This window comes from Epinephelus fuscoguttatus, linkage group LG2 (assembly GCF_011397635.1).
Source record: "Epinephelus fuscoguttatus linkage group LG2, E.fuscoguttatus.final_Chr_v1".
In the NCBI taxonomy this organism is placed as follows: domain Eukaryota; kingdom Metazoa; phylum Chordata; class Actinopteri; order Perciformes; family Serranidae; genus Epinephelus; species Epinephelus fuscoguttatus.
The window spans coordinates 22,677,244-22,701,038 of NC_064753.1; the positions used below are offsets into that span (position 1 = coordinate 22,677,244).

The following is a 23,795-nucleotide window of genomic DNA, read 5'->3' on the forward strand; positions in this document are numbered from 1 at the left end:
GGCAAATAGCCATTGTCATTTCAGCACTCACTGGGTCGTATGACACAGCAGGCGTATCTCCCAAAAATCAACAAATTCTCACTCCCAACTTGTCAAATATCGATGCTTGGTCAGTGGCCCAACACTTCAAACTATGAAGCTCTAGGTACTCCTCTAGCGTCAGTTTTGGACGCACGGGGTGGCATGCATATTGTTCAGGGTTCCCGCAGATCGTTAAAAAGTCTTAAAAGCCATTGAATTCATTAATCTAAAAATAAGGCCTTAATTGGCATTAAAATGTCTTAAATCAATCTTTCAAAAGTCTTAAAAATGTTAACACGTGGTAAGTAGGATTTTATGATTGTAATTAGTCTAAACTATTAGACTAAAAATAATAGCTAACATTTATTTTTTTAAAATAATTTGCCAAATAGCAGTAACGTCACGCAATCACGAGTGCGGAACCAACAAAACAGTGATGTGTTTGCGGCCGTGCGTGACTCTCAGAGCAGCTGCACATCGTTCATATAGCAGTCGGACCACATGGGAAAGTGTAAATTTAATGAAAATTGGCTGTCCAACAAAGATTTTTCTGGATGGCTGAAACCGGTACCAGGCAATTTATACGAGGCACGGTGTATTTTGTGCAAGAAATGTTTCAAACTCGGCACGATGGTAATCAAGGCAGTGGAGTCCTCAAAATCAAGCTGTCAACAAACGCCAGGTATTTCCCAGTTTTGTTCTACTCTCGTCTCTACCGTGCCTCCACCCCCATCTCCGATATCAACAACCGGGACAGCAGCACCAAATCTCCGGACAATAGGCTCGTTCGAGATGAACTGCGCCTCGCCTGGAAAGTAGACGAGAGCAGGCGGCCGCAGCGGGGTGCGGTGACAAAAAAACGCGGTGAAGTCGGACAGTTTCCAGCAGCCTTCAGTCCGTAGGCTACAGGGAGTCACAGACACACTCACATCCTGTCTGGAATGATAGTTCATTAAAAAAGTGATCAGACCCATATATCAGTTTGTTTTAAGTCTCCAGTTGTTTTAATTATGATAGATTAATTTATTAAAATGCTTTACAGGTGATCTGTAGTTTATGTTCATGGTTTATCCTCCATTTGACATGAACTCTCCTGTAAAACAGCATCATATCAGTTTGAGCTGTCCCCTCAACTACACAGGCTGAATAAACAGTGCTTGGCTATTAATATTTCCAGAGGAAAAAAAATACAGCACAACAGCTTTCATTAAGGCTCAGGCAGATAGAGTCAGGGCTTCACATCTGTACACATTATTTTAAGAATCCTCACATCCCACTGACCACAAGTCTCTGTGGCTAAATACTTTAATAATTATAAAAGTCCATTGTTAATATACAGTAGACTCTGTATAGTTTATGATGAATGTATTTAGTCTCTGACGACTAAACTTCACCATCAGTCACACAACATGTTTTCTGTTCACAGAATGAAGCTTCAAATCAGACAAATACAATCTTAATTTCTAAAATTCAACAAAAATGAAAAGTTTATCTAAAACGTCATATTGTTAAGTCAACATCTGAACCAATCAGCTGTTAGATCAGGTGAGAGCCAGGCGGTGCAGTCGGTGGAGAGCAACTGCAGTGCCTGGCTCTAAAAACTGCAGCCGCCTTGCTCTTGCGGTTTTATTGCCGTCCACTTTTGTAATATGTCAGAGCAAGTCAGGATGAAGTCGGACACAAAACTAACCGGCATGCATTGTGCGCCGATCGCCGGTGATCGAATCTGCGCAGGCCTGGCTCATCTCGAATGAACCTAGTGTTCGGGTGCACACCTACGCTAAAAGCAAAGGTACTGTGGTGTCTGAACACTGTGACAAAACACCAATCATACAAATCAAATGAGGGAGTTTATTCATTTATTTCATTTGTGTTGATTGTGTCATTGGTCTTAAATTTCATTTCAAGTGGCATTAAAAAAGTCTTAAAAAGTCTTAAATTTAACTTGCCTTAAGCTGTAGCAACGCTGTTGTTTATTGTTGCATGACTTGTGTCTTTTCAAAATAAACTTCTGATTTCACAGGAAAGTTTCCAGTTGCTAAATGCATACAGTCTCCTTTAAAAATAAACTTAGAATGTTGGTAAAAAATAATTTTTAAGTTTTCTTCCTTAGTTTTAGGCAACAAAAGCATGTGGTTAGGTTTAGAAAAAGACATAATGGTTTAGCTTGAAATAAGTGGATTTATTACTAACACAATGTAATGTCACCCTAACCAGACTTTCTCACTCTTCAGACTACAATAGTTGCTCAGAGCATTGAAAAATGTCGGTGAATCTCATACCACGGCTAAGGGGTCGCTGTCTGACGTCGCTGTCTGACGTCAAAGGCCACATACCAAGTGTCAGTTTTGTGACAAGTTGGGAGTGAGTCTAGGTTGCTAAAACCTTTAAAAAGAAACATGCACATGTAAAGTTGAGTAAAAGGTGTATGGCACAGTTGCACAAGGCACAGCCAGTGTCAGCTAGCATGACTTAACCTCAGTGTTTTCCTTAGAGTGAAATGGGCATAATTATGGTTCCTGCCTTCCTGGAACTAAATCTTGGGGTTTAGTTTTATCCACTTTAAAATTATGAATGTGTATTTAAGTCACAGAAAGAGCTCCACAAGAGCTTTCCATGGAAATTAAATATTGTGGCCAAAATCTCAACTATACCTGTTCTTCTTTACATTTTTAATGTGTCTATCTGAGCAGTTATTTAAACTGGTTAGATCTTAAAACAGAAAGTTGTTTGTTGTAATTGCAGTTAAACATTTTGTGCCACATAGTTTCAGAATCTTGAGGGGGAATTGCCAGGATTGGTAGATGTTGTCAGCGGGTAGCTGAGTTTTTCCAGTTCATCCCAGTTGTTTATTTGCTCAAAATGAGCCCATGAAAAAATGTTGTGATTAACTCCCTGGCGGGTTTTGTAAAGTCAGTCTCTCTCTCCCAGGTGTATGTCTGCAAGAAAAAACAATTGTATCGCTAATCAATTTCTAAAAAGGTTTAAATTTACAATACTGTGTGCCATGATAAAATTATGAGGTGCACAGATGGGTTTTTAAAATTGGGTGACACTAAGGAACAAATATGTTGATCAGATGAGCCAGTTGTTGAGATAGTATATGTATTCTCATGTGATTGATCTGAGCTGATATACAATAACATTTCATTTGTACATAAAATGAGTAAATTTGCAACACTATCATATTTTCCATCATACCACCACTGTTGCTCAAATGCAGAGAACCTTAGGCTGTAACAGTAAAATACCAGCAGTGATTTCCCAGTGTAAGGAGTTAAGTGTTTTTCACTGGGACTGAAATGTGTTGGTAAGACCACACCATCAAAAATGAGCCAACACCACACATCTTATTTTAACTGAATCAAAACATATTAAACAATTAAACAGTCATTTAAATAAATACATAAAATTCCTTATTTTTTCCATACAAGTAAAGGACTAACATGGTATAATATAAGTTCAATAGGGCAGCACAGTTGTGCAGTGGTTAGCACTGTCGCCTCACAGCAACAGGGTTCGAAATCAGGGTGGGGGAGCCCTTCTGTGCAGAGTTTGCATGTTCTCCCGTGTCAGCATGGGTTTTCTGTTGATGCTCCGCCTTCCTCCCACAGTCCAAAGACATCCAGGTTAATTGGTTACTCCAAATTGCCCGTAGGTGTGAATATGCGCGTGAATGGTTGTCTGTCTCTATGTGTCAGCCCTGTGATAGTCTGGTGGCCTGTTTAGGGTGTACCCCCCCTCTCGCCCAGTGTCAGCTGGGATAGGCTTCAGTCCCCCCATGACCCCCAACAGGATAAGCGGTTATGGAAAATTAATGAGTTAGTTTCATGAATCATTGAACCATAGTCATCCTTACTGTTTATCAGTGTTTACTGTTGTTGTCCATCTAACAAGCATTCAAATAATCTTAACTGTTTACAAGTTGAATGTTTTGCAATACAGTTTCTTATTATAGACACCTTTGAGTTTAATATAATTGTGATATTATCCCTTTAACATGAGTTCATTGACATTTAAACAGTAGGTGTTATTCTGATACTGTATATGAGCTGATAAAATGTCGATTCTGCCACTGTTGTTGTCAGTTCATTTTCATTTTTACACAACTTTTTGAACTGTTCATTGACTTTCACTTCTTCATTAAAATGTATTCAGCTTTTCTCTCAGCTCTGACTAGAATTTAGACTGACTTCAGGCAAAACTTTGCTAAGGCAAAAAAACAGAGTCTGTTGTTATATAACAATAATCTGTTTCATCATATGAATTTTATTCATTGTCTAAGAACACTTTCTTTTACCAGGCTGATTTAACAAGTATCAAGTACGAGATAAATCACACACTTACAAATGTAACCAGGGTAAAAGTGCACTGAAACTAGAAAAAAGAGACCAAAAAGCTTAATAATACAATACTGAATTGGTGTCTGAAGGGATGCGCATCAATTTTGCTCACGTACCTCCACGTGGAGGTCAAAGGTTGGGGTCAGGTGCAGACTTGTATTATTATCATTATTTTTTGCTTGTTTTATTTTGTCTTGTGCTCTATATTCACTGGATTTCATGTGCCACATAATGCCCTCAAAAATTCCCATCATTTGTCTTTTGTTTTTTAAGCTCATATCTCACATGGCATTAGTCACACTACATGCATGTCTATTTAATCCCACTGATAAAGACCACTAGTTGACTCACTAGGAGATAATACATTGCTCTACAGTTGTCTATTTGATGTGTATACTAAACACTTAGATTGCCTTCAGGCAGACACATTGGAAGTGCTTTTTTTCCTCTGACATTTTTCAGATTCATTTTTTCAGATTTTTTTTTTTTTTTAGCTGTCTCTTTAAGTCATTTCTTTTTCTTAAGCACCCTCCCAACTGTATTCACAGGGACATAACTTTATGTCTCTAATAATAAGCACTCAATGAAGTCCTCTAACAAGCACTCTTAATATATATCTTTTCACCACTTTCATATTTTGTTTCTGCCCTTTTCCTTATCTGTGTTTCTCCCTCCCTCACTGTCTCTATCTGCTCAGTATACCTGCAGCATTATTAAAGGGCAGTTACAGTGGCTCTTGTTGCTCTAGGGAGGATGGTAGAACATTGGCTTCCAGGCAGACTCTTACATCATTTCCTTTTTTGTCTCTGTGCACCATTTTCCCCACATTTTAAAAATTTTCTTTACCTCCGCCTTAGTTGCCGTTGGTAACGAAATGTGAGAGCAGCTAAAGCTGATGTAAGACTTACCATAGGCAACCAACGCATCGTCTCAGTGGTGATGCTTTAGAGAGTGTGTTTGAAGATGTGAACTTTGCCGACTTTCTACTACTTTACTATCTCCATTCACCTCTTTGACTTTACTATTTCTCATCTCTTCAGGTTGGCTTTCCAGTCAATCAGTGAAAAGGATTTTTAGTCCATTTGAACATGTTTTTTTTTTTTTTTTTTTTTCAAGCAAAGATCTGTTTAATATTCCCTCAGTTAAACACCCTTAAACGTGGGAGTTACACTGTACCCAGTATGAGGGCAGTGCTCTGCTTCTGGTCGGTGCCAATCATTATGGAAAGGGATAATAACACTCATTCAATTCCATCGTCCACGTTTTCCAAGCCGGTGGAACAAATTGCTTCCAGCTAAAATCGTCTTAATTTACAGCCAGCCTTTGCACCTCAAAGGACAATGCAAAGTGACATCAAACTTTGACTCTGTACTCTCTGGAAAGTTCTGCTTCACATAGGGATATTTCCTTATTCCTAGGCCTTCAGATTAAGTAATTTAGATACTAGAGTAATTCACACTTCTATTTTCTGCGTTGTATGATATATTGTATTTACAATAGTTTGTGATGAGTAATTTCATAACAGTGGTTGGTCATTCTGCTGCATGGCTGCTTTTGAAGCACTTTTCCTTTTACAACAGCACTTTTATTTGAGCCATGAGCACATACATGAAATAAGTGCACGTGCTGTAACAGAGAGTTTTTGCGAACAACATCTGGAAGAGGACATAAAATGTCTGTCGGCATTATATTCACCAGAAATTGAGACATATACACATATTACACAACAATAACATCATGCAACATACAGTTTGTTCACTGGAGAGGCTCCCTGTGTCTTAGCGGGCAAAGGTGAAGACTGGATCTGCAATAACAAAGCTTGAGTTTTGTTACATCATACCTTCTATTTCCCATGTGCCTTGTCTGTCTGCTGTATTCTGAAGTATTGTATATATACACTAAGGAGCAAAAAGTAAGTTTAAGTAAACTCTAATTTAGAAAGGCTGACACACTCCAGGAAGTTATAAAATGTGAATATCAGTAGATCTTTCTTGTCCTTTACTCTACTCCTAGTCTGTTTTGGTTTAATAATATTTCGAATTTGCTTACTTCCAGGCTGACTGGTACCACCCTGCCCTCACCAGTGATATCAAATAAGAACTGGCTTCGGATACATTTCACCTCAGACAGCAACCATCGAAGAAAAGGATTCAGTGCTCAGTACCAAGGTATATCCCACTCTTCCAGTCTTATCTGTTCCCTGCCTGTATGGTACACACACACACACACACACACACACACACACACATATTTGTATAAACTACTGTGCTTACCACTCAACTTTCTAACTGACAAACTAATCACACATATAAGAGCACAATCAAGATAGCACTGAAAGTACACGGTAGTTTTCTTGCAGTAGTTTTTTTTTAATGTGCTGTAATTGAGAATAGCAATTATTGGGGACAAGAGTTTGAAACCACCTGAATTGTCTTGCTGGACCTTTCCTGTCATCTAATGGACTGGTTGTATAACTTAATTAGCATATTAAGGTGCATATTAGTTTCCACGTGGCGGCTCAGATTTAATTGGCTGCTTCCAACACAAAACACAGCGATACAAGACCTGTATGTGTCTCCCGCCGCGCATCTCACTTCCTGTCTGTCTCCATTTCTTTTTCTGTTTTTTTTAATGCCATCTCTGTCTCTCTTTCTCATCGGTCTCTTGCTCTCACCACTCGTACTTCCTGTCCTTTCTGTCTCTCTCTTCTCTATGTGATATTTGAGAGAGCGAAGGAGACAACGAGAGAAATGTGCTTTTCATGCCAAGTCTGTTTCTCAGTGGAATGTAGTTTGGTTGTAGCACTGATTTTTCTGTTATCCTCTGCAATGCCGCTACTTAGGATAAAATAGATGGAATACATTTTAATGCTGCTCCACTGCTTTGCTCTTCTCCCCCATTTTCTCCTCTCTTGTCCCTTCTTCTCCGTGTCTTTTAATGTCTTCTCCTTTTTCCCCGTTCTAATTTTCAGTTTCTGCCTCTGTTGCATTTGTTGTCCGTTTGTTATCGGAGGGGGAGTGTGAAGCACTTTCTCAATTGCATGCAAAGCTGATGCACACTAAATGGCAGCGCTGAAAATAATAAGCATTTAAAGGTCCAGTGTGTAGGATTTAGGGGAGTCTGTTGACTGAAATGGTGTATGATATTCAGAACTATGTTTTCATTAGTTTATAATCACCAGAAAATAAGTGGTGGTCTTTTTGTTACTTCAGAATGAGCCGTAGCTGGTCCTGTACCACCGAGTCCGCCATGTTGTTCTACAGTCACCTAGTACAGACAAATCAAACACTGGCTCTAGATAGGGCCATTAATGTTTTTGCATCAGCCACCATAGTTCTCCTACACGCTTGGGACACAGAAGAAGTTTAAATTTTGCAACATCACCACTAGATGCCACTAAATCCTACAAACTGGACCTTTAAAAGATGTGCATTGAAGTTTGACAAATTGTTATATATAATTGAATTAATAACATCCATTTCTTTTCTACAGTGAAGAAAGCAATAGAGTTGAAGTCCAGAGGGGTGAAGATGATGCCCAGCAAAGACTCAAGTCACAAAAATGCTGTCTGTAAGTACATTACTGTCTGTTTGCATGTTTCTGTGACTCTGCATCATTTGGAAAACCTTTCTTAAACCAAAGTTGAAACATGTTTTATCACATCACATCACAAACACAAAGTATGAACACAAGTACACACAGCCTGCATCCATCTTTGATGTGGCAAGAGCAGTGGTTTCTTATTTTTACTGGGGTGAGCCTTCTATGAGTAGCCGTCTCCTAGAAATTATGTTTATATACAACTAATTTAAAACAGCAAATACATTTTGAGGAAAAAGAAATGCTCAACAAATGACATAGTCTTTTAACATAATGAGGAAATGTTGTTCAGTAACACACCTGGCAGGTTGCAAAAATGTTTATACTGAATGTATCAGCATCAGCTTAGAGCTGGGTAACAGGGGGCAGCTTGCTGAGCCAGGTATGCCAGACCCCCCCCCCCAGCAACACTTTCCAGCTTGTGCTGGAGGATCCTGAGGCAATCCCAGGTATTTTTAGTCATTTTCCACCAAAACAGACAATCTTGCAGTGACTCATAGTGTCTACAGCATTATTTTTCTCACCTTTTTTATTAATATTTAACCAAACTCATGATCCTTCCTGTTAACATGGGATTTTGGTGTCAAGGTCCTGCACTTTGTTCACGCACCATCCTCCCAAGCCACCTCCTTATGAAGCCTACGCGGTATATGAATAGTGTTCTGTTACCTGAGAGAAACGCTATCTCTGAATATAATCCAGGCAGCGATGATGTTGCCACAACAACATAATAAAGAAAGAAGTACAGTAACATGCACACAATATTTCTAGGACACGGGGTTGCTGGAAGACAAGAGTCTTTTTTCATATTTTCTTCAAAGGGTCAGAGTTGTTATGAAACCAGTTCTACAAATAGACATTATATGTGTTTACAGAAGCACAATTTATTTATAGAATCAAACTTATATTAAAAATACACCTGGTATTGGCAAAGGGATTGTTTTTTTGTGCTACAGTTAGTGAAGTGACTTGTTTAAACTATTCTTACAATTCATTACAAATGACCCAATGATGCAAATAAACCTGCTTTCACTTACTTCTCTGTAATTACAACAAGCACAAAGATCGAGCTGTTTGATATTCTTGTCACCATGTCAGCCCCCTGTATGACCATCGTGTTTGATACCAAACTCACAAGCCTCTGTTTTGTTTCTTTTATGACGGTTTGAAGAACTTTCCAAGCCTTCCTTTGTCACACACACAGTGAACCTCCCTGTGCTGGTGTCAGGATGATAATCTACTACAGTCTATAATAAACTCAATGCAGCGTAATGACTCACTTTCTGCTGGCTGTAGCTGTTGCTTCCCAATGGATAGGCTCTTGTGTTATCCATTTCAGCTTCTTTATTATATTCTAACTTTCAAAATTTCAAGTGGAGTCTGGAGGTTTTGTGTTGAGCTTCTTGATGGCTAAAGCTGGAAATGCGCCCACTGCATCTTATTCGTTCTCTCTCGAGGTACAGCCAAGAAACTCCAAAGTGACAGTATAGTTTCCATCAGGTAAAGTCATTAATGGGTAAATTTCTGACAGCCCACCTCTGAGACATATCGTAAGCCAGTAGAGAACTGGTACAATAGAGTGGACATTAATGAGGGCCGATTTATGGAGTATAAGTTAAAAAATGTAAAGAGTCCCTTTTCGTTTCTGTCTCGCTACATTATTTTCCACTCTCCGCTCCTGTCCCCTTTTCATGTGCTCAGCACTTTACTTGCATAATATCTTACATGTCAGTTCAGTGGGATTTAAATGGGTGTTGTCGGGCCTTTCACCCTGCCGTTTGTGGCAGGGTGAAAGCCACTCCTTGTACTTTTAAATTATACAGAGAACAGTTTTGAATACAAGGCATGACTATATGTCAAAGCTGTTCATGAGATTAATTTGCATTTTCAGGCTGTAATTTGTGTGCTGTATATGATTAAAGTGATTTCCTATTTTTGTTGGCACAGTGAAAATGCCATTAGCCAACCAGCCAACCAAGTAACATGAGAAGGTGATTGTTTTTTGTTTTTTGTTTTTCTTTAAGTGATGAACAGGATTGACATTGTTCTCAGAGCATCTGAGAACAATGCCGTCTCTGTGGATTTTATCACACATCAAAGTTTTGTGGTTATATTTGAAATTAAAAAACCCAAAAGCGAAGCTCTGTCAAGGTCTCAAGATGATTCATAACTATTATACCATTAGTTTGTCTTAATGCTGGCAACTAATGTGCACAGTGGGCGTCAATTTTTGCAGTTTATTTTGGAATTTAGTCCATTAAAGGAAACCTCAAGTGTTTGTGTTAAAGCATTTACTCAGTTTCAGCCTTCTGATATCTTCACACCTGATGAACCATCCTGGCTAGCTACTGTTTGGAGAGGGATTTGAATACGTCTTTTATAAGTCACATTTTAAAGGCAAATAAATAACTAGCTGAAGCTCCTCTGTGTGTATAGTGTTTGATTAGTTGTTTAAGACGGGAGGTAGAGACCTCAGGAAAAATAGTTTTCACCTCATTGGCAGCTAATGGGAATCCAAATACACTTAAACATTATATTGACCACGAGGCAGTAAAACAATGAATTAAATGATAAATGTGATGGATATCTCTACAAATGGCAGACATATTTCTTAGCAGCCTCTAAAGCAGTATTCAGATCATGTGACGGAGGCTTTTAATTGTCACGGAAGCCCAAGCTCATACCTCATCCATTCCTCAGCGTTTAGCTTCATAATAAAAACCCTCATCAATAATTCTGCTGATTTACACGCTCAGCCGAGCATGTGCTGATGCAATTAACATTAGTATAGTGGTTTTTGTGTGTGTATGTGTGTATTGTATATGTGAAGACAAAATCCTGTGCTTGTGTGCTTCTTCATGTGTTTTGGCAATTAAGATTAAAACCGGTATGCTCTGTGTTTATTTGAGTGTGTGCATGCGTAGGTAAGGGGTTCCCGAGGCATGTGTATTATATTTATCAATGATGTGGGGCTCAGGGAAGAATTCAGATCTTTTTCACTCCTGCTTACACAAACTAAGCACTGACACACTGATACACACATATGCGCAAACACACTCATATATAGAGCTGTTTCCATGTGAGAGAATCGCTTGAAGTCAGTTTGCTGTGTCCAAAGCTATATTACATTTTCTTGTTACGAGAAGGGCCAGCTAACAAAAACATCCTGTTGTGAAGTAAATCTCTTATCATGGGAGTCTATGGAGGTTTCTCTCAGGCTGACATGTAAATAACTTTAGAAATGAGATGCTCTGCGTGTTGTCTACATAAATATTAACTTTAAAAAGCAAACTTCAACTCTGCAAGCAAAAGAGCTCGGCTGCAAAACGTCTGTTAATCTATGACTTGTTCTCCAGATCTCGGTGCACATTGCCCTGTGTGGATTTTATCATGATGCGTAAGTCAAATCACAGTGATCACCTGTGGTTCCACATGTGCTTAAAGACTCTCAAAAGCAGGTTTCCCACTTGTAAAATTATCACAGTACTGTAGAAAACCAGCTTTGTTATCTGTTATCACAATGCGAAGCCAAAGAATGATGATAATGACCGTTAACTGTGCGGTCCAGGGCTCCCTTAAGCTTTTGCAGCCCTGGACCTAAATGAGAAATTTAGTTTCTCACCATGGGACCCATGCTCATTAAAAACATGGCAGCGTTTCTATCATGGGGACAAAAACTGAGTAAATGTGGGTTTTCACATTGGGTCAAAGGCTCAGCGAGGTTACTGCAATGTAGTACAGTTAGGCCATCAGGCTGGGAACCGGGATCATTAAAACATAAAAAAAAATGTAAAGCCAGGGTCCACTTTTGGTCCCGAACCAGTCTTTGAACAACACTTCTTTACACTGTATGACTCCCAGTGGTAATATTATAGCTGTATGGCAGAGAATTACGCAATATATAATCATTACAAAGAACCAGAGACTGATGATAATGAGTTTTACCTGTCTAGAGAATGGAGTGCTTATGAATCATAATCTAAAAGACTGTCTGTAACAGCCTCTAGCCTATATTAAAGCACAGTCTAATAGACAGACACACATGAGAATAAGTTTAAATCAGTTTGAGAACACTCTGTTTATGAATAATTCTCACACTGACAATTGATTAGAGGAATCTTATGTGATACTGGAGATAGTAACAGAGACAGACAGACAGATAGATAGATAGATAGATAGATAGATAGATAGATAGATAGATAGATAGAGATAAGCTAATTGAAAGACAAAGATAATTTCAGAGTGCTAACTAGAACAATGTAGAGTGGTTTAATGATAGCAGCCTGTCTTGCATTTGCCCTCTCTCAGCTGTAACATTAGCTTACTGCTGAGGATGTGTCATAATTATAGAGAGGCTGAAAGATTGTGATTAAGGAGTTTTACTCCCTAGACAATGACCTAGAACTGTAATGAATCATCATTGTGAGAGTGTGATTTATAATCAGTGTTTTCTCCAGGATTGCTGGCCAAGGTGGTGCTGGGCCGCAGTCTACTCAAACGAAAGCAATGTGACCACTTGAAACGTGGAAATCACACGGTGGTATGGCAAACACACAGCTGAAAACATTTGGGTAATGCAGTCTGTAAGCATCGGAATATTCATAAGTCTGCCAAGGAGGTTGTGGTTTCAGTTTGGTTTGTTTGTCTGTTTGTCAGCAGGATTACAGAAAAACTACTGGCCCAATTTTCGGGAAATGTGGTGGAAGGGTGTAGCATGGGCCAAGGAGGAACCCAATACATTTTGGCGCAGATCTGAATCACAAGGTGGCAACACGTTTTCATCCCAACTCCTCAAATAGCAACGCTTTGTCAACTCTTTTGGGTGGACTGGCCATCTGGCATAGCAGGCAGTTTACTGGTGGGCCAATGTGCCTTTTGGGATGGCACAACTGTGTTTTTTTTTTTTTTTTTTTTTTCCTTGTCTGACCGGCCAACAATAAGGACAGTCTGGCCCACCGGTATATCTTCTTAATTGACACTGGCCTAGCCCAATCACATTTTAAACCCCTCCCCCTTTGGGCTCAGTGCCGTCATTAAACAGCATCTGCAACAAATCACGTGCTTAAATAAATAATACAAAACACAAGGGAGGTGCAGAGAAAGTGCAGGTCAGATAAAACCTTTAAACTCAGACTTTTCGCACCCTTTTAGCAACTTGCTGGCTGCTCAGAGTAACTCAGTGTCATCTCTCCCTCTCCTCTCCCAGCATGAGAGGGCAGGCAGGAGAGGGTTAATATGGGTATGTGAATCAGCTTCACCAGATCATTTTATCATAGCATGTCATAATGTATGCCTATGTGAAGTTCCACAAAAAACGTGAGTCTTTGCAACACGGATGTTGTCACGCCTGTTAAAATAAATGTAGGCCTATGTGTGTGCATGTGTTGTAGGGCTGAGTGATGCAAGTTACAGAAGGAAGAGTATATGTGTAGTAATGTATATATATGTATGTATATATAACATTTCCACCATAAATAGATGAAGAAAAGGCACAAATTGGTGCATTAAAAAAATCACCAGATTGCAGGAAATGAAGTCGAAAAACAACCCCAAGGCCAACATTTTGTCCTAGTCCCAGAACTTACGCATTATACTTTGATGTGTAGGTACCCTCCTGCATTCATTTTGGACATTTAGGGATGCTTGTTACATACAATACATCCTTTGAAAATACACTTCCGTTTTCACAGAAAATTTACCATTTCTGCTTGACAAATGCAAACAGTCTTTTCAAAATTAACTTACAACGTAGTTCACACTTTGTTTTTAGGTTTAATAACTTAGGTTTAGACAACAAAAGCACATGGTTAGGTTTAGAAAAAAACATTAGGTTTGGCTTAAAATGAGTACAGCTATGACGTAATGTATAGCCACGTTACATATGTCCTGTGTCATATGTCACTAATGTAGCATGCTACACATACTACTGCACTATGTTGTTTTCAAATGAACTCAGTTTACTTTTTGTTTCACATGAGAAATGCACAGTGGCCTCCTGAGTGAAAGTCCAGAGTTTTTTTGACCCATCCATTTCTCCTCCCACCCCAATGATTTGAATGAATTTTTAAAATTTCTTGCTCTTTAAACTAGGGTAGTTGTTGGGAGCGTCAGAGACAGCCATGGCCCGGTGCATATCATACTGCTGCTAAGGGTGCCTCTGTGTGTTGGTGTCTGCGTTCCTATTTGACAAGTCAGGAGTGAGAGCGTGCTAGGGGCAGACACACAAACTATTTTTCACTTTTGTTAACATTGCGAGATGGGGCATTTGGCCTTGGCGGAGGTCTGCCGGTATTATACTGTGTTTGATCACACATGGCTCTGACCCTGCATTATAATAAGTGTATTTATGTGGAGAAATCTTGTGGGCTCAACAAAATGATGCCGGGAAGATGGATGCAGACTTCAGCTCTTGGCTTGATTGACCCGTGAGTATGAGAAGGTGGAGGAGAGAGAGAGGGCAGAGTGGATAAGAGGGAACAAGAAGAGCAGAGAGGAGCAGTGGTGGAGAGAATATCAACAAATTGCACTTCACACGTTTCTCTCCTCATCCAGCAGGCATCAGAAGAGCACCTCAAAGGCTCTTACCTGAAACACATGTCAGCTGATTACACACACACACACACACACACACACACACACACACACACACACACACACACACACACGCACAAACAAACACCCTCTCCCACGCTCTCCCTGCCTCTCCCTTTCTCCTTGCGCCCTCTCTCATTGACTCCTGACCACATTTTGCTGTTTAATGGTTCATCTGTTGGCTGTTATAATAACTCAACTTTTGTGCTACACAGCTTTGCATTCTCAATGCAAATGTCTTTTGTGTTTATCCTCTATGTTGCCCTCTAAGCCAGTGGTTTTTCATTTTTCTCCAATTCCCTGAGCCAGTGGTTTGTGACTCTTTCTCCTGGGAACTTTAACAACAGCCTTTTACAACAAAGAAAACAAAACCAACAGCGGTAAAGACATAAAACTTTATGTACAGCCTTAATGTACATATTCAGCATGACATTGTTACATAAACTTAATGCAACCTAACTCTATTTAAAGAATCTAGATTTTGTTTTTAACTCTGAATCGACAAAGTTGCTTTTCTGTAATGTGAAAGTGTTGCCAGTATCATCTAACCTGTGTAAGTATTGACAGCAAACCCTAGAACTCCATGCAGCAGACCGATTAAACATTAGACACAATGGTAATTTATCGTGGAAAAAAATACCAGCGCTCACATCCCCAAATCTTGAACACTGCATCAGGTGCACGGATGTAGCAAGGATCAAAACAAACAGAACTGTGGCACTCACAGATAAATCTTATTTGATGTGGGCAAAACAATAATTTAGAAGATGAGAGTGCCAGTGTTCTGTTTGTTTTAGACAAGGGTCATTTTTCATGCTTTCAAACATTTAATGTGACATTTTTGTGGGAGTTTAAATTTGTAAATTATATTCTTCCTCACCAACAGAAAGCCTCAGAAGAGATGTGTAACAGCTTTTCACCATCATTTGAAAATACTGTTTGTGAAACCATCTGTTATTTTGAGAAGGATATAAAAAGTGATACTGATATATAAATCTTTTATCGACATTTTAGAAACAAAAATGCTCATTCTTACAGTACCACTTAAAATGATGTCTAAAAAATGCTAAATGGGTTTAAATTGAATTGTTAGTTTTCAAGTTTGTGAATTATTTCTGTGTCTCACCTTCTTGAGTATTTATGATGACCAGAACTAACACTTAATGGTACATGCACTTAAAAAAATGAAATTTAAAAAAAAAGTTGTCTTGTCCAGTCTGGCTGTGTTGAGAGCTAATGGAAATGGCATCAGCCTCATCATCTCTGTATGCTTATGGGCATGTCAATTACTGATATAATACAGGCTTTTCAGTTGATGGTTTCTTTTATCTATATTTTAATCATCGTGGAAAAAAACACATCATGAGCATTTGATAAAATAATAGAAATGTAAAATTAACAAGTACATAAACCAGAGGGGAAAATATATATTAAAAAGAGACAAAATGCAGGGATATTAATTTAACATCACACCCTCTGAGCAACTGGATGCGGATTTTGTGTGCCCCTAAAAACCTGAACTTTATAAAACAATAAATATGACATTATTGTCTTGTTGAGAGCTTGTGATGATGGCATTACCCCAGTGGTCGAGGAAGTCCTCAGGTATTGCATGCACTAACTTTATCTGCAAATCTTCAAAAGTCCACAGCTGTCAAATAAATGTTGTGGAGTAAAAACTAAAGCATTTTCATCGGAAATGGTGTAAAATTATACAGTTGCATTAAATGAAATAGTAGAGAACAGAATATATTTGGTTGCATTTCACCTCTGCAGTAGCCAGATAAGATGTGTTTCCATCTACCTGTTTTTGTGAGGATTTTTAAAACCTGAGTGGAAACACCAAAAATTAAGGAAAAATCTCAAAATATTGCGAAAAAGTTAGAAAAGAAGTAGAGAAGCTGGGTTATATATAAAAGGTAAATGTGACCAAGTGCAATGTGAACAGATTCAGCAAATAAATGATGAGGTACAGTCATAACGTACTGTCATAGCACAGATCACTGCAAGCTGTCTTTATTGTCTCTGGATGGCCTTTAACTCGCTTATGTATACGTGTATCCAGAACTCTTCCAGGCGCTCATAGCTTCATTATTAGTTGTTCAAATCTCATTGTCTCCAATATCGAGTGTGCTCTCCATTATATATCCATTCTTTTCCTTCATGTGAGGATTGACTGCCGCTATTTTCATTATGTCATCTTGTTGCACCCTCTTCTTCTGCAGTGGCACCTGACTGGAGAGTTAGCACCACCTACTCCTTATCTCTATGAACCAACTCCCCAAACTGGCATGATAGTAGTGGATGAAAAAGCACATAAATTCACATTTGCAGATTTTCTGAAAACTCCATTAAAAGTTGTGCTACATTTGGATGAAAACCATCACACAATTCAGTTACATTCCACCTCTGCAGCAGCCACATAGTCTCTTTACACATGTTACCTCTTTACGAAATGATCAGTGGATTCTTTGACATAAGCCTTAGAACATTCTGTTCTGGAGAACGTACAATTTCAGGACAGGGCATATAGAAATACATTTTGAAAGGATATCATTTACTCTTAGGGGTGAGTGTGTTGTGAATAGTTTAGGACAGTGGTTCCGAAGTTTATAAGAACACTTTTTGAAATACAGTAAATTTCACTCAGAGCACAGAGCTTTCATTTTGAAATGCCATTTCCTACTGTTGCGTGAGTGACTAACGGACAGCTACTTGGCAAAGACAGCAAACCAACTCAATGACATGGCCACAAATTTAAGTATGACGCTGAATGTATTAAACTGTGTGGACCTTGAACTAATGACTAAGAAGAAATCTGGACCCTGTGGCTGGACCAGTTTGGAACCACTGGTTTAGTACAAATATCAGGACAAACGGAGTCATGTAGTGAGTTTAAACACTGTCTTTAGGAGTGGGTGAGTACAGATGTCAGAAATTCCAAACATACATGGGCACCACTGGGAAAATTAACCACTTTTTAGGATTCCCTAAAAAGTTGACTTTTAGAGATGAAAGGTTTGCTGAAGACACTTTGATGATATGGAAATTATATTATACATCATAGGCTTGTGTTTTAAACGTTGAATGGTCTTTTAAGTGCAAATATGGGATTAAGTCAGCTTGAGGATTTTTGATATCAGCCCAGCAGTGATATTTGGCAGCCTTTTTTTTTCCTATAACAATCTCATGTTGTTTGCATGAGCTGGATTTGTTTCGGCAATATAAACCTTTGTATTTGATGCCAATGAAAGCCATTTGAACATGAATGAGGGAGAAAGGGATGAGAGCGCGGGACAGAGAAAGTGTGCTTTTAGAGTGTGTTTGTGTGGTGATTTTTGGACAGAACATCAAAAACACAGCAGAGCAACAAGACAGCTTGTTCTGTTTGCATCATATCTCACACAAACACGCACAAGCAGCGTCTATACGCTCACGACCAGTCGGCATACACACAACAAAATCACAAACCCAGCAAATCATTCATCCATCTTTTATGCGAGGCACCCCTTTGTAAATTGCAGCTAATGTGTGTGAGAGAGAAAAAGCAGGGTGAGCAAGCTGAGAATACAAAAGTAGAGAGAAGGAGTGAGTGGGAGCAGAGGCCGATGAGGAAGACAGGAAGAGAGAGGCAGATAAGAAAGATACAAGAAACGATGGATAGAAAGGAAAAAAATAGATGCTAAGAGGTCAGATATTGCTCTTTCTCCAGGATATTCTTTTTTTCTCTTTGTACTATTGAAGTCCTTTCTCAGCGTTCTCCTCATTTCCATTTTATTTATTCTCCCCTTCCTTTCCTTTTATTTTTTTTTGTTTTTACTAACCATCATTATTCATCCACAGAGTTCCATTAAGACAGAGCTGGTCTAAACTGGTTTCTGTCATGTTGTCTGGTCTCATTTACATTTACATTACGTTTTAGGCATGCAGCAGATGCTCCCAGCCATGGTGAAGTCTAAAACCAATGAAAGATCCCAAATATGAGCTGGTCTAAAAATTGCCATGTGTTTTGCTATTGTGCTTTTTTCTTAGCAACAGAGCAGATCATGCGGATAGATAAGAAAAACACGAGGGAATGAGATGCTGAAATGTCAGAACTGAGGACAGTTCTCTTCATTAAATCACTGCACATGTTGTTTTTCACTTCAACAACAGCAGTTTTTCTGCCATTTTACTTTTTTGCAAAACCTTTTTCTTTCTTTTTTTTTTAAAACAGTTTCTCCCCGGAGGTTTTATTAAATGTTCGTGTGCTTTTTTGCACAACGTGTTTGGATCATTTTGAAAATTCGAATGACTTTGCACAGACAAAGTTTATTATGGAAGCAGGCAAATGGGAAGGTAGCATAATGATAATATTTGAAGCAGTTGCTACTAGAGCAACTAGTTTTTACATGAACTGGAAAACCTTAAGGTCCTTGTAAATTATTAGTTTAAAACTTGGAGGAAAGTCTTAAGATGACTGAGATAATACCGTGTCATTTTTTGAAAATATGTGTATTTTTTAGAGGGATCGAACTTTAAACCAGCTTTGTATCTCAACAATGTGGGTAGCATATGTAAAGAAGTATACCATATTTCCCTCCATCTTACCATTCCCTAGATCTCCCTGCTCATCTTCCAGCTCAAATTCACCAAATGAAATTTTTGCTGTCTCTCAGGATGTTGCTAAAACTACAGATTGTACTTCTGCCACCACAGAAACAAAGAATATAGAAGTGGGTCGAGAGAGAAAGAGAGACATACATGTCCTACTGTATAACTGGAAATCAAGATGGTTTGTCACCACCTGGCTGCCATATTGTTTCTCTGTCAAAGTAGACAGGCTCACCCACTGGTACTTTATCAGTTGGGTGTGGCACCGTGCATTCTAGTAGGTGTAGGTGGTGTACCTCCTCAGCAGAAGCAAATGCCAACAATGCCACATCTGGTTATGTAGCACCAATTTCAAAAGTACTTGCATCTGTCTACTACATAGAAATCCAGTGCAGTGAAACACTTCCTCAAGTAAAAGTATAAATCCCACAATGTAAAATTACACAAATGCATGAGTTATTTGATTGGATTTCTATAAGACAACCACAGTGATCCACATCATCTAAAGTAGACTGCTCCCCCTTTTTTCAACAAGCATAGCCCACCATGAGGCAAGGAGGAAACACAAGGCACATGTTAATCTATTAATCATACTATTGAAGTACATATTTTGTGTTTAAATTGTCTTGAAAGTCAACATGAGATGTCATATTACTTATCCATGTCAAAATATCACATAAAGATTTGAATTTTTAATTAGAATTACAAAAAAATAAAGGAATACATGGAATATTTGCTGGAGTTACACCTCACTTGGTCTGTTTGTTTTGGAGAGGATGAGACCTCTGTGGTAAATACGACTACTGGTGACAACCTCCTGAACGTCTGGAAAAAAAAGGGTGATCACACATTAGCATGTGTTGGACTAGCCGCCTGCAGCGTCATGCCAGACTGCATTGGAAATACATGGATTTGTAACATGAAACTGCATAATTTGGTGTTTTTACCAATTTAAATCGCCAGGTCTGTTTGTTTTGGAGAGGAGGAGGCCTCTGTGGGTGATTTGGCCCCTGGTAAAAACCTCCTGAATGTCTGGATCAGAAAATTATTAGCACACATTAACTTGTGAGAGAAGATGCACTGATTTGTAGCTGGGAGACGTTTTAGCTGCAATCTGCTATTCACTGGTAGATGCCACCAAATCCCCCTAAATCTTTTTACCATTGCTGGTTTCCATTGGAATGGACAGAAAACAGGACACTGGAATGATTCATGAGTGCAATAAGAGCAAAAATCCACCATTACAGTATTTCTTTGGTGTTAAGGTTGTATAGGCTAGAGGCAGCATTTGGTTTGTCCATTCTGGGCTACTGTAGGAACAGCATGGCCACCTCTGTGGAAAAGGGAGAAGTGGACCCACTAGATATAAACAGCTCATTCTAAGGTAACAAAAACACAACGATGCTTAGTTTCAGGTGACTATACACTTAAAAACACATGGTTGTGAATATTTTCTTAAACAAAACATAGTTGTGAATAATATAAAAAATTAGTATACTCTAAACCCTACACAATAGATTTTTAAATATAAAGAAGCATAAGAAGGAAAAGCCTCAAAGAAAAGAAACAAAAGTACAGAATCTTGAAAATTACAGTGTAAGTTGCCTGCAGTTTATGAGTAAAAGTACTTAGTTTCTCTCCACCACTGCAATTTTCATGTTCTTTATTCTCCTCGAGCAATCTGTCAAATGTCTCAGTGACATATGGCAGATTAAATAAGAGCTTTGTCAAGGGGCAAGCTAAAGCTCAAAAGGTAGGAGCTGCTCAGAGTTATGTTTTGTACAGATGGTAACGCCTCAAAAGTGACAGCTTTTTAAATGAATCCTGACCTGAGGCCTGTCAGGCCACAGCTACTGGTAGCAACTGTAGCACTTTGTGGGGGGGAAAAACATAATATGAAGAATGATGAAATATAGGCTGAAGACACATTAACATGTTGTTGCTAAAATGTAAGGTGATTAATTATATGAAGACTAAAAAGAGTTTTCTCCTCTCTTGATTCACTATTTGACTCCAACAGTTGGCGTCTCCATATTGAAACATTAGCTAACCTAGTGACACGGTAGGTTTGCAGTTAGCTACAAAGTTAGGTCAATAATAGCCTCCCATGTGAAATACATGCAAAAAATTCTTTATATATATATGTGGTGAATAGAAGCTAGTATTTACTTAAGTCTTAATCCTGTCGAGTCAAGTTTGCTCTCTATGTTTCTGTGAGGATACTGTGTTATAGCAGGTTTTTTTGCTTGCTAGCTACATGTTACCCAACTCATTTCTTAACATTTTTCTCCATATTACTTTATGTCTCTTACCGAGATTGATTTTTCAACTGCAAAGTCGGTATGTCTTGAATTTGTAGCTTTGTGATTATAGCATCTTTCTGGTTATTTTCATGGCACACATTTTTGTATGTAGAAAATGTAGACAGTCTTGGTGATCAACACTTTTTTTTTGCTTATTTTATGCAGTTCATAATTACAAGACAAGAAGTCTTCAGCCTATTGAGCCTTTATCACAGCAGACATTTTGACTTGACAGTAAGAAAAGCACAGGTGAAACTGATAACATTAACGATGGCTCATTTCCATTAAGTGTTACATCTTCTCCTACTTTTCTACTGCTTTTCTTCTACGACATATCAAAATGTCTGCTGTGAAGAAGGTCTATTGCTAAACTTGAAAAATGGCTACATCTTATTGAGCTGCTTCAGTTTCAGGCTCCTGATATTGTGCATGCTGTCACATTGTCATGGTTTACTGGGAGACTTAATGGAACTGAGCCATCGTTAATGAAATTTGTTACACCTGTGATTTTTCCTGTTCCCTATTACAACTCAAAATGTCTGCCATGGAAATGGCCTATTAGTAGTATAACTAATTATTAATGTTGTGAGTCACACTTTTATTTTCTGTACTATGACAAGTAGAACTGTCTGCTTTGCCCATGTACTGTTAAATCTGTTACTCCAGTTTTCATGGTAAGGCAAGAAACAAAACACAAAACACTTGGTTGTCAACTTTCTTCCTCCTTTTGTAGGGGACCAGTTGGGTAGAGACAGTTGAGACTTGTTTATTTTGTGTTGGATGAGCGCCACAGACAGATAAATTTCAAAAAGGCTGGTCTTTGATGAAAAACTTTTTTATTTGTAAACCTTTAATATTATTATTATTATTATTATTATTATTATATTTATCAAGTAATACATATAAAAGAAAAAGGTCTTGTTTTCATATTGAGGTCCGTGTATTTTCCAAATATGTTCCTGAGTCAGCTGAGAATTGATCTATTTTAAAATTCAAAGGCTGGCTGCCTCATTTTGTGAATTCTCAACAACAGTTGGGGATATTTCTCACAGTTGGAGTTATCCTGGTTGTGCTTAAACACTTGACTGTCATCACATATTTAAAAAAAACTCAGATGCCTTTGGTCACAATAACAAGAATGATTTTTTGTCCCCATCACTTTCATCTCACTGTAAAAAGTCGGAAATAAGTTTAATTGCTCACACGTCAGAATATTATGTTGCTCAGCATGCTTCTTAAAATTACAATATGTTCCTTCAGTGTGTGAAAATATCCTTTTCTAATCCAGGTCCATAACCTAAAAAAAAAAAAAAAAAAACTGCTTACCTTGTATTTTTTTCCACCTTTTTTTCAGTGAGTCAAAGTGGTCTTGCCGGCGATGTTTGTCCAGATCCTGGAGTTCCAGAAAATGGCAAGAGGATAGGCTCAACCTTTCAGTAAGTTCACTTAATTCTATACACAACTGCTCTCACTCACTTCTACTCAAATCAAGTATATTAAAAACACCCACAAGTGCCTTGGATATTGTTGATCTTTTGACCAGCATAGGGATCATTATTGTATGCGTGTGAGACGAGAAACCAGCCTGCAGAAATTATCTACCAAAATGTCTTTGCTGCCACAGATTACATTTGTAGTAGTACAATTGTAGTTTAATTAACTAATAGTAGTACTGAGTCGAAACAGAATACTTCATAACTACTTCATAAGGTTGGAAAAGGTGATGAATGTAATTATGTTAACTGATGAAATGCAACCTAAAGAAAATGTAAATGAAATAATGGTCATGATAACAGTGACAGCGTTTGAGGAGCCAAACTTTGGTGTCAGTATTATTAGAGTCAATGGGGTGGGCACAGCAACTCACAAGGTACCCCATCATATTTTTACTGTTTCACCTTTGACTAAAAAATCCACCAGATTAAAAAGCATGTGATGCTTACTGATGTTTTTTAATCTAAATATGCATGTATGTTGTCCTTGTATTGGTCTCCAAGCAGATCAGAGGCTAAGATGCAGGCTGTCACTTTCCTTATGACTGTTCCTTATTTTATATTTTCCTTGAGTGCTTTTATTCAGGTACTGTACTTAGATAAAATTTTGATGTACTTGTACCTGAGTATTTCCGTTTTATGCAAGTTTATACGTATACTCCTCTACATTTCAGAGTCATATATTGCACTTTTTACTCCATTACATTTACGTTACATTGACGATTCAGAACATTAATATAGATTACAGTGAGCAAATATATGATGATGCATTATTACAGATTATGTAAAGTAAGTAAAATGAGCTCTGCCTTTAGCAGCTGTAACATTAAAGTCATGATCACATTATAATT

General features: G+C 38.3%; 1 protein-coding gene across 2 annotated transcripts in view; it reads left to right on the top strand.

The window, feature by feature from the left end:
- The window catches only part of LOC125906310 (CUB and sushi domain-containing protein 1-like), a 537,329-nt gene that overhangs the window by 286,478 nt on the left and 227,056 nt on the right, over positions 1–23,795 (top strand). For both annotated transcript variants that reach the window (XM_049604892.1, XM_049604902.1), the window contains exons 6-8: positions 6,420–6,532; positions 7,857–7,934; positions 22,806–22,887. In XM_049604892.1, the coding sequence (XP_049460849.1) occupies positions 6,420–6,532; positions 7,857–7,934; positions 22,806–22,887 (273 nt within the window). The remainder of the gene's footprint in view (positions 1–6,419; positions 6,533–7,856; positions 7,935–22,805; positions 22,888–23,795) is intronic.